The sequence below is a fragment of the Sturnira hondurensis genome, unplaced genomic scaffold, assembly GCF_014824575.4.
Source record: "Sturnira hondurensis isolate 20B ecotype Veracruz unplaced genomic scaffold, ASM1482457v3 Scaffold0006413, whole genome shotgun sequence".
Lineage (NCBI taxonomy): Eukaryota > Metazoa > Chordata > Mammalia > Chiroptera > Phyllostomidae > Sturnira > Sturnira hondurensis.
Window position 1 is genome coordinate 53478199 of NW_028079044.1, and position 11351 is coordinate 53489549.

General features: G+C 61.2%; 1 protein-coding gene across 4 annotated transcripts in view; it reads right to left on the bottom strand.

Annotated features, from left to right (window-relative positions):
* PLEC (plectin) overlaps positions 1 to 11195 on the bottom strand; it is a 51977-nt gene extending 40782 nt beyond the window's left edge. For 2 of the 4 annotated variants that reach the window (XM_037048769.1, XM_037048767.1), the window contains exon 1: positions 7637 to 7796. In XM_037048769.1, the coding sequence (XP_036904664.1) occupies positions 7637 to 7721 (85 nt within the window). In that variant the 5' untranslated portion in view covers positions 7722 to 7796. Of the gene's footprint in view, positions 1 to 7636; positions 7797 to 9515; positions 9715 to 10945 lie in introns of those variants that run through there. The other 2 variants (XM_037048759.1, XM_037048760.1) reach the window with 2 other exon arrangements.
* Positions 11196 to 11351: the final 156 nt, after the last annotated feature.

An 11351-nucleotide genomic window follows, 5' to 3' on the forward strand; every position in this document is an offset into this window, starting at 1 on the left:
GCTCATACTGGACGGACGAACCTGGCGGGACGGGCGTCCCTGGCAGCCCACGGCGAACTGCAGGAGGCCGGGCGCACACTGTGGAAGGGACTGGTGAGCCAGAAAGGACTGACAAGGCGACACAGGCGGCGTGGCCCGTCCGGACTGCGGAAGGTGCTGCTGCGCAGACTCACTGCCAAGAAAGCGCGTTCTACGCAGAGGGCCAAGGGTGCGGCTGGGCGGCCATCCGCTGAACAGGTGCGTCTCCCGCACCGAGGACTAGCCAGGGGTCGTCCAGGAGAGGCCTGTGAGCACCCTCCTCTCTAGCGGCCAGGGTCCGAGACATGCCTGGGAGACCCATGGGGTTACTGAGGGTGCTGCGTCGGCAGAGACACAGAGACCAGATGAGGGGAGGAAGCTGTTGGAATGCTGGCTTCCTACAGGCGGGAAACGGGTTAATGGAGCTGCTGGGCTTCACACTGGTGCTCCTTTTAAGGTTTTTCTTTTTAAGATTTTTTCATTTATCTTTAGTGGGGAAGGGAAGGAGAGAGGGAGAGAAACATCAGTGTGTGGTTGCCTCTCACACATCCCCTGCTGGGGGCCTGGCCCGTGTGCCCTGACCGGGGATCAACCAGCGTCATTTCTGTCCACAAGTCGGAGCTCAACCCACTGAGCCGCACCAGCTCGGGCACAGCACAGGGGCTCCTCCGCAGGAGAAAGGAAAGGGCCTGCAGGGGCGGAGCCCCAGAGGAAACAAGGCTCGGAGAAAACCGCCCCCCCCCCCCCCCCNAAAACCCCCCCCCCCCCCCCCCCCGCCCACGGACGGCACCCTCGCCTCACTCCAACCTGGGTTAGACAATTTAGGTTAGACTCTGAGGGCTTCTGAGCTGACGACATTCAGTTGAGACTTCGGAGGGAGGCAGTGTTGGGGTGGGGCAAATGTACTTGCACCGAATCGTAGGGGACCAGAGGGGGGACTGTGGTGGACTGAATGGTGCCCCGCCTCCAATATACATCCACCTCTAAACTACTGAATGTGCCCTTATTTGGAAAAAGGTTTTTGCAGTTGTAATTAAGCTAAGAACCTTGAGATTCTGGATGACTCGGAGGAGATGCTAAATTCAGTAGCACAAATCCTTACAAGAGACAGACAGACAAGAAGACACGGGGCGGGGGGGGGGGGGGGGGGGGGGGAGCCTCTTGACCACGGACACAGGGATTGGAGAGACCGTGCTCCCAGGGATGCCAGCAGCCACCGAGCTGGAAGGGCAGGAAAGGAATCTGCCCTGGAGTCTCTGAGGGCCACAGCCCTGCTGACACCTTGACTTTGGACTCTGACCTCCAAATCTGTGAGAATAAATTTCTGTCATTTCAGGCCACCAAGACTGGGGCCATTTGTTACAGCGACCCCAGGAACATAGTTGGGGGGTGCTTTTCCCGGCCAGTTGTGCTCTGCAAACAACCATGGGTTTCTAGGTAACAGTAACAGTGAAGCTCATTGTACCTCGCGCTTGTTTTATGTAGCCATTCGTTTATCAAGAAAAGAGAAAAAAGCCCTGGCTGGTGTAGCTCAGTGGATTGAGCACGGGCCTGCAAACCAGAGGATCAAGGTTCAAGTCCCAGTCAGGGCTCATGCCTGGGTTGCAGGCCAGTTCCCAGCGGGGGATCCATGAGAGGCAACCATACATTGGTATTCTCTCCCTCTCTCCTTCCCTTCCCCTCTAAAAATAAATAAATAAAAAATAAACGCCTGGCTGGCGTAGCTCAGTGGATTGAGCGCGGGCCTGCGAACCAGACGATCGCGGTTCGATTCCCACTCAGGGCACATACCTGGGTTGCAGGCCGGTTCCTTGCAGGCTAACTACCAGCAGGGGACACACAAAAGGCAACCATACATTGATGTTTCTCTCCCTCTCTCCTTCCCCTCTATAAATAAATAAATAAATAAATAAGATCTTTAAAAATAAATAAATAAAAATAAAAGAGAAAAAAAGATGCATTTCAAAAGTGCAGCAGCCCTGACTGGTGTGGCTCAGTGGACTGAGCGCGGGCCTGCAAACCAAACGGTCACCAGTTCAATTCCCAGGCAGGGCACAGGCCTGGGTTGCAGGCTGGGTCCCCAGTAGGGGGCACATGAGAGGCAATCACACATCGATGTTTCCCTCTCTTTCTCCCTCTCACCTGCTATGTCTAAAAAATAAATGAAATATATTTTTAAAAAGTGCAACATACATATTCATTTGAAAAACAAAAAGAACAGAATAAAGATCATAAAAAGCCACAAGCTCAGAGACACCTGCTGGAGACGCCACTTCTGGCTTTCCGCCAGCTGACCCCCCACCCCCGCCTGCACCCTGTGGTCCAGAATTTCCGACACTCAGCCGTGCCCCTGCCCCACTGTCCCAGGCACGGGTGCTGCTCCAGCCCATCTACCCCACCAGCGCTCCCCAGGCCTCCCGGGCTCCAGACCAGCCACACCACATGTCCTTCTGGGGCCTTCCCCTCCTGTAGCATTGGCCCTGGACCTGCCCCCACCCCGGGACCGGGAGTGGGCAGGCGGTGCCCCTATCCTATTTCCTTATCCCAGACCCCTGTGCCTCGGGCAACAGTAGAGTTTCCTGCCAAGAGCTGACCAACCAGCTGGGCATGACCCTTCTGCAGCTGTAAACCAGGACCCAAGCTCCCCCCCGAGAGGAAGGGTGAAGGGGAGTGGCCCTGCGGACTAGCCTCCCAAGCCTTCCAAGTGGGCACTTTGTCCCCTCACCTGAGAACAAACACTTCCTGACTCCACCTCGACCCAGCCCACCATCACCCACCAGGCACCAGCCCTGCACCTCCCTGCCCACTGTGGGCCTGCCTCTGGGCACTGGCCTTGGCGCCAGGCCATGGTGGGTCTGGCCCCCACTGACACTATCCCTCCCTGGCCTCCCTGAGTCCCTTCTCAGGGCACCCAGATCCTGGGCCCTGCTCCCGGCTCCCCTCAGGTTTTGTCATGCAAAAGACAGACTCTGGAGCCCTACCTCTTGCCATAAGCAATTATTCATTCAAACTGGATCAAAAACCTAAAGATAGGAGTTGAAACTATAAAAATGTTTTTTTAAAGATTTTATTTATTTTTAGAGAGAGAGGAAAGGAAGGAGAAAGAGAGGGAGAGAAACATCAATGTGTGGTTGTTTCTCACACAGCCCCCACTGGGGACCTGGCCTGCATCCCAGGCATGTGCCCCGACTGGGAATTGAACCGGCGACCCTTTGGTTTGCAGCCCATGCTCAATCCACTGAGCGACATCAGCCAGGGCAAAACTATGGAAATCTTGAAAGAAAAAAAAAACAGGCATAAATCTTCATGGCTTTTGGAACAGGCAATAACACCAAAAGCACAAGCAGCCAAGAAAAAAATAGAAAAACTGGGCCCATCACAATGACAAACTTCTGTGCTTCAAAGGACACCATCAAGAAAGTGGAAAGACAACCCCCAGAATCCGAGGAATATTTGCAAGTCACCTATCTGATAAGGGACTTGTATCAAGAACACATAAAGAACACTTACAACTTGATCATGGAAAGATAAAAACCAAATTTTAAAATGGACAAAGGACCCTGGCTGGTATAGCTCAGTGGATTGAGCGCGGGCCTGCGAACCACACGATCGGGTTCGATTCCAAGTCGGGGTACATGCCTGGGTTACAGGCCAGTTCCCAGTTCCCGGCACGGGACGCACGAGAGGCAACCATACATTGATATTTCTCTCCCTCTCTCCTTCCCTTCTCCTCTAAAGATAAATAAATAAAATCTTTAAAAGAAAAAAAAAATAAAATGGACAAAGGGCCTTCAGGGGGCTGGGCGTCATCCTGCAAACTGAAAGGTGGCCAGAGGATAAAGATTTCTCCAAAGAGGACACACGATGGCCAGCACGCACATGAGGACATGCTCCACAGACCGGGCGTCAGGAAGCACACGAGAAAACCAGCCCGAGAGCCCACTTCACACCCACTAGACTGGACGTCCGCAGCCAACGAGGCAGATAACGGCGGGAAGTGGGGGTGGCGGCTGTGGGAAAGCCGGGCGGGGCAGCGCTTGGAGAACCACCTGGCAACTCTCCAAGAGTTAAACAGAGAATGACCACAGGACCCAGCAATTCCACTCCGCAGTGTCTGCCCAAGGGATGAAGACGCGTGTCCACACAGAAGGCGGGCACAGTGCTCGCAGCGCACTGCTCAGAGCAGCTGGGAGGTGGGAACGACCTGAATGTCCGTCAGGTGGTCTGTTGAACGTACGATAGCATCACCTCCACAGAACCGAGTGCACACCTTAATTTACTGCTGACACACGCTCACCATCGCCTGACTTGCTGGAAAGATGGCGCCCTCAGAGTGGCGGGACACCAGGCAGCTACAACCTTCAGTCTGCAAACAAGGCAGCACCAGCGAAGCTGCACCCCCATCTCAAGGTCCAGCCTAGGCAAACCCACGAGGGCGGGAGTGGGTCGGCGTGTGCCGAGGGGAACTGTGGTAACCGGGTCACAAGTCTACCAACATTCGAAAAACCACTGAAACCTCCCTCCCTCTCTCTCTCTCTCTCTCTCTCTCTCTCTCTCTCTCTCTCTCACACACACACACACACACCACCCCAGCCAATGAGAGTGGGGGCCAGAGTTGTGACTTAGGCCGTTTTTCTTTAGACACTTCCCCAGTGCTTGTTCTTTGTGTTCCAGGCACATTTTACCTTCCATGGTGAACAGGGACCACAAACCCTGTCCAAAGCGCCCCTGTTACCTGCCGGCCTGTGCTCCTGCCAGCTGAGCCCCAGCCACCAGAGACGGCGATCCGTGCCATCACCAACTCACCCATGCGAGCACCCTGCAAAAGTTGGCTGTGGGCCTGGGGCCGGTGCCAGGGACACAGATAACGGAGCTTAGAGTCCGGGACAGCAGAGGGTAGGACCTGTGAGGAGGGTACTGGGCACAATGTCCCGGTGCCCGACGGGGAGGGGAGGCGAGGCAGCCCCTCCAGCTGAGTTTGGAAACAGTCCCACTGCCCCACAGCGTACTGACACTCCTCCTGGCCTCTCCCCACCCTGGCCGTCTGCATCCCTGCCCTCCAATCTGATCCTCACTGACTCTGTTGTCACACTGCTCCCAGCCCCGAGGGGACAACCTTGAACTCCCTCTCGCACTGCCCAGGCCTTCCTTGCGGGCCCTGCCCTCCACGGCCTATGCTGTGCCTCAAGCCCTGATCCCACAGATAGGCCTCTGGCCCTCTGCACAGAGCACCACCTGAGGGCAGGGAGGCTCCTTCTGCACCCCAGGCCCTTCCCACATTCACCTGCTCACCTCAACCCCCCCACTCTTGCACACCTGGCCCCAGCCTCGCCAGGCTCTGGCGATCGAGGAGTTAGGGCACCCCTTGCAGCTGAGCTGGCCGGCCACACACCACAGTGGCCTCAGCCCCACAGGAATCTGCCCTGCAGAAAAGTCAAGGAGGATGGGGAGGGGCTGTGGCCAGCAGGAAACCAAGAATGTCCTGGAAGGATCAGTGACCACCCGGAGACAACTGGGGATTTTGGGGGGAAAGCCAGGGATGATGACGTGTCCAGGGTGGGGCCTAAAGTACTGTGGGGCTTTGGGTGGGGGGAGGTCACTGAGGTGAGAGACTAAGAGGCTAGACTTGAGAGGGGAAGCCCAGAAGCTGAATCTGGTAAGAGAAGAGGATGGTGGGGTGGGAGAGTGACTGCCCATGAGGGTCAGAGGCCAGAAGACAAGAGCCCTCACGGGCCCAGTGAAGGACCAAGAGGGGCTGCACAGGGCTGGGCGGGGGATCCTGAGGGCAGAGCCAGCCCAGGAAAGGGGGTCCTCCACACCCCCAGCCCTGAGCAGCCACTAGCTGGCCAATATCAAGGGCCATGCTTACCCTCCCTCCCTCCCTCCCTGGGAGCGCCTGGCCCCTCCAGGGACCGGATGGGGCCAGGCTCTCAGGCTTCCAGTAGGTGCAAGGGGCTCACAGCAGCCGGCCGTGCGGCCCACAGCCCAGCCCCCTCCAGCCTCTCTGGACCACCCCTGGGGCTCGGCCACAGCCCAGCCAGGACCACAGGCACAAGCCCAGCCCCTCACCCCCTCCCACAGCTCAAGTCAGAAGCTGAGAAGACTCAGGAGTGCCTGGTATGCCCCAGAAGTTCTCCCTCCTCCTGATGGTGCAGGGAGCCCCCACAACCTGCTCTCCTGCTCGGACCAGGGCCACACAGGGGGCTTCACCGTGACTCTGGCGAGCCCACTGCAGGCAGGTGCCCCGACACCCACAGGCAGAAGGAACGGGCAAGAGTCACCCCCCAAGCCCAGGAAGTGGACACGGGCCAAGGTGCCCCAATGTGTCCAACACAACCCTGGCGACCAGGGAAGTGGGGGTCAGCCCAGGGCAGGCTCTGTCCGCACAGGGCCCCGTGCCCAGACCAGAACAAGGGTTCTGGAGCAGATCGCTGTGCAGGCTGTTAAACGGAGTGGCCAGCCCCCAAAGAGTTCTGTCCTATGGTTTGTCAGAACAGCTGTGGCCCAGATGGGCAGCTGCTTCCCTGCCCTGTGCCTACCCAGGGGTGCCCTTCCTCCCTGTGGGTGCAGTGGTCAGACCCAGAGCCCACTGTCACTGGGGCAGCTCTACCTGGCTCAGGTGAACTGGTCACAGGGGCACAGGGTCAGCCACCATGCTGTCAAGGAGAAGCTCACAGCACACCCATAGCGCTCAGGACCCAGTGAAAGCTGTTTGTGAAGGACCCGGGGTGGGGGGCGGGGCAGAGATGAGCCCTGGCCCCGCACAGCTGCCCCTGAGGTCAGTGGGTGGGGAGGGTTCCACAGGCCCCAGGCAAGGCCCAGCAGGACGGCTCTCCCTGAGCTGCCCTTGGGGGCAGAGCCAGTAAAACCAGCCATGCGGAGCTGGAACCTGCTCTGGTCAGCTCTGCCCAGGGCCCGCTTCGACCCTCTCCACCAGCTCACTCCCAGGCCCGTAAGCCCCTGGGGGTGGGAAGCCAGGGCTGTGTGCAGGCCCACTCCGAGCAGTGAGGGTCTGGGCTGGTGGAGAAGAGGCCCCTGGGCCCCGCGAGCAGGAGAAGGGGGTCTGCCGGAAGCCACAGAGGAAGAGGGGGCGGCCCAGACTTCCCCAGCCCATGGCTGCCACCCAGGGCACAGAGAAGGAATGTAATGGGGGTCCCTGCCAAGGAAGGGCAGCAGCCTAGGCGCTGGCCACTTTGGGAGGTGAGGAGACGCCACAACTATGCGACCCACTGCCAAGCTGCCAAGTGGTGGCAGCCGCCCCTGCCCCATGTGGGAGGCACCCAGCTGAGGGGCAGGGAACAGCTTAGCCTTGACCCACGTGTCTGCTGAGCATAGACTCGGGACACTGGACACTGGACACTGGCCGGGAGGATCCCCTGCCGCTGCGCGGCCCACCCCACCTACCCGCGCTGCGCGATGTCCTATTAAGGACATACCGGCGGGGGCTGTGGCCGAGAGCGCCCGCCAGCCTCTTCCCTAGGCGCCGAGGCCGCGGGGACAAGCGAGAAGGCTGGGGACTGGGCTGTGTCTGGGCCGCGATGGGGACAGCCACTGCGGACAAGGTGTCACAGACCAGGCTGTCAGGCTGGAGGACGTGCCAGGGCCAGTGGCGCCGTACCTTTGTACCTCTCCCGCACCTCCTCGTAGGCCTGGATGAAGTCCTGCTCGTCGGGTGGTGGGCCGGGCGGCAGCAGGGCGGCCATGCCGGCGGGCGCGGGACGCGGCGGGGCGCTGCGGCGGGGAGGGAGCCTCCAGCCCTGGGCAGCCACTCTGTCCCTGCGGCCGCCAGCGCCACTTAAAGAAGCCGGCCCCGCCCCGCACCCAGGATGCCCCACGGGAGGGGCGGGGCGGGGCCAGGGCCCGCCGGCCTCCGGGAGCTCCGGCCGCAGGTCCCCCCGCTTCCCAGAATGGGCTCAGCTGGAGCGGGCTCCGCGGGTCCCGCGTCTGCGTTCCACCGCGCGCAGCAGCGAGCGCACATCAGGTCCCTCCCCCGACCGGGTCGCGGGCCCGCCGACAGCCTGAATTCTTCCCGTCTGGCTTCCAGCTCCGCAGCAGCCCCCTCCCTCGCCAGCCCCGACCTCTCCGGAGACCCAGTCGGATCCCGCGACTTCACCTGGCCGACCCCGGGCTCGCCCCTCCCTCCTTCCTCCTCCCTAGAACGCTTCCCTTGCAGCCTGGGAGCTGGAGTTAGTATTATCCACACAAAAAGGACTCTTAAAGCAGAAAGGAAAAAATTTATGTACTATAACGGGACTGAAATAGGGACTTTTCAGAAGAAATAAAATGCCTGGTACAAATAGGCCGTTCTTTAAGGGGACTAAATAGTTATGGAAAAATATAATAAAGATTATATAACAAAGCAAAACCCATTCTTTTGCCCCCGGCAAACTGTAAAGACCCTTCTCTGGGCACTGGCAAATGTCCTCCCGCCTAGAACGCCCCTGGCTTATTCCTCTCTGACCTTAGGTGCCAGGAGCCCCGCTTCTGGGGGTCAATACTGGGCAAGTCCGCAGGCTAGCACAAAGGCCCTGCCCTGGGCCGGCGCAGCCTAGCTCAGAGCCCACTGCGGAGCAGGGTGACAACGAGGAAGGCCAGGGCTCTGAAGGACGTTCCGGGTTGCTTCCATGTGGGGGGGAAAGAGCCGCTTTTAAAATCCACATGCGCCTCCGGAGAAAGAGGGTCCGGGGAAGGGCCCCGCCCACCCGGCCCCAGGGCCCCGCCCACCCGGCCCCTCTCCTGCCGTCCTGCCCCTCTGTTTCCCCCACCAAGTCCCTCCCTACCCACAGCACGTCCTCGCTCACCAGCCGGCCAGCCGGCCTCTCCCCACGTGCCTCAGGCGACCCCCACCCCCGGGCCTCCGCAGGGGCCAGGACACCCTCCAGACCCTCCCCACCATCCAGTCCTAGTGCTGCTGGGGCCAGCACTCAGCCTGGGCACAAAAACCCTCAACAGGATCCTGCCTTGCCCAGCACATCCTGGGGTGGGGTCCAGCCCTAGGCCAGCCACCTCCCAAAGGGACAGGCCGCCGTCCACCTGCCAGCCCTGCACTGTTGGAGGCTTCTCCCCGGCCTTTCCCTGGAGAGCGAGGCTCTGGCGCAGGGAGGGGCTTGGGCTCTCACCAACCAGGTGGGCCCTCCTGACCTACTCCTAGGTGCTTCCACTGCGCCCGTGATGGCAGCCAAGACCAGGGGGCTTGGAAGGCAGCTTTGCCCCAGGAGCCCAAGACAGTACCACCATGGCATTTGGGCACTGCGCCCTACCCGAGGCCGGTGACGGTGCCACCACAGCAGCGCTACCGCAGGCCTCATACAGCAGGCAGAGTGGAGCCAGCAGGTGGCGCTGTGTGGCCTGCCATCACCCAGGACCGGGAGAGGCCCTCTCTGACCCGAAGATGTCTCACCTCTCCTCCCGGTCCTACACCTGCACGGAGCACCCAGCAGCAGCTGGGCCAACCAGCCCCTGCTTGCAAAATGAAGGGCGATGCCCTTCCGAATTACCTGCAATTCGGATGACTGCCCGCTCAGCAGGGTCCAAGACACCGCCATTGCCCCCAGAGCCGCTTCCGCTCCTCCGGCTCCGCTGTGTCTTCCCCAGGTTCCAAGGCAGGGTGTCCCCAGGGCTGGGTGAGCTGCTGCCTCCACTGGAGCCGTCCTCAGCCACCGCCCGCACCTCATGGTCCTCACCCGACATGGCTTCCTGGAGAGGGAGCAGGAGGGCGTCACACCTCTGGGGAGCAGCACACTGACCCTTCATCTTCTTAACCTGGACATTGGCCCCACCCATCCACCCTATCAGCTGAAATGATGCCCACCCGCCTCCTAAGTTCCACCTCGAGCACATTCTGACTGCCCCCCCCCCCCCATCCAGACGTGGAAGACCCTCTCCCACCATCCAAGCTGGCCTCACCCTCTCCGGATCATCCCCAGACACCACACAGTGACACCGCCCCCCCCCCCCCCGCACTGACCCCACTTACCCCAGTCTATCACTGGGGCATTGACTGCCCCCATTGTTGCCCCTCCCTTCTCTTAGTCACCCAAACACTGAGCCCTCTGTGCTGTCACCCATGGGCTCACTCCATCAGAGGACACAGACCCCACCCTCGGCCCCATCACTCAGACACTGCCCTCCACCCCCAGCACCCCAAACCTGGACCCTGTCTCCTCTAATCCTCTGATCATCCCTGAGGGCGCCCCTCCCCTCCAGGACTCTAACCTCGTCCCCTAGACAATGGCGCTGTACCTTCAAGCTATCTCAGCCTCTAGGACTCCCAGGGCCCAGTCCCAGCCCCGCGCAGTCCCACCGTGGTCTCCGCAGTGTACGCCTATAAATAGCTGGAGCCGCAGTGCCGTGGGCTGCACCAGCTCGCTGCGGCAAGGCTGGGAGCCCGGGCCGCCGCTCCAGCAGCCCACTCTGAGCCCATACACACCCGCACCGCCGGAGCTGCCAGAGCGCACGCACACCCACTCGTGCACACTCCTCAGTTACCCGTCCCCAAGAGCGCTGGCGTGCGGGAGGTGAATGGAGCTCTGTCCCGGCGAGGGGGTAGGTGGCGTGGGGGCACAATGTGGGCTCTGTGCCTCTGCTCTCATGCTAAGGGCTGGGAAGGAGACAGGGGGCACCGTCCTGGGGGCCACTCCGCCCCGCCTTCCACAGCCTCCTCCACCGGCCGCCTGTGCTTCAGCCCCCCGCCCGGAGCCCTGCGGCCAGCCGAGCCCCCCCCCCCCAACAAGCTTTCCTGCCCACACCCCGGGCACCGCCCGACCAGTTCCGCAGTCTCCGGCCCTCAGAAGTGGTGTCCTCCAGAGGGAGAATGGGCCGAGACGCAGCCCCTAGTTACGGAACGCCTGCGGACGGATAGCTCCCAGCCCACCCCGAAGCTTCCGCACACTGCGCGCCTCTCCATCCCGGCCCGGGTCATACGTGCCTGGTGGCTCAGCTCGGGTAGGCTCGGCCGCCGCAGCCAGACTGCTTGCACCCGGAGAGCCGCGGAGGCGACGCAGGCGGAGCGAGCCCGGAGCTCCGCCCCGGCTCCAAACCGAGCGCCGCCCGTACAATCCGGGCTCCCGAGTGCGTGCGGGACAGGGGCTCACGGAGGCGGCGGGGCTGGAGCATTAGCGTGGCTCCACCTCAGCTCTCCTACCGCGCACCCGCCTATCGCCAGCCCCGCCCCGCCACCTCCCTGCGCATTCGGGGCGGGTCGACCGGCAGGGAGACGTTGTTGGGGGCGCGTGCTTGACACTAAGACTACGTGGGGTCGCTCGGGTGCGCGCTGGGTCGGACCTCTGCGGGCGGCCCACGACCTCCCCAAGGGAGCATTGGGGTCTGTCCCT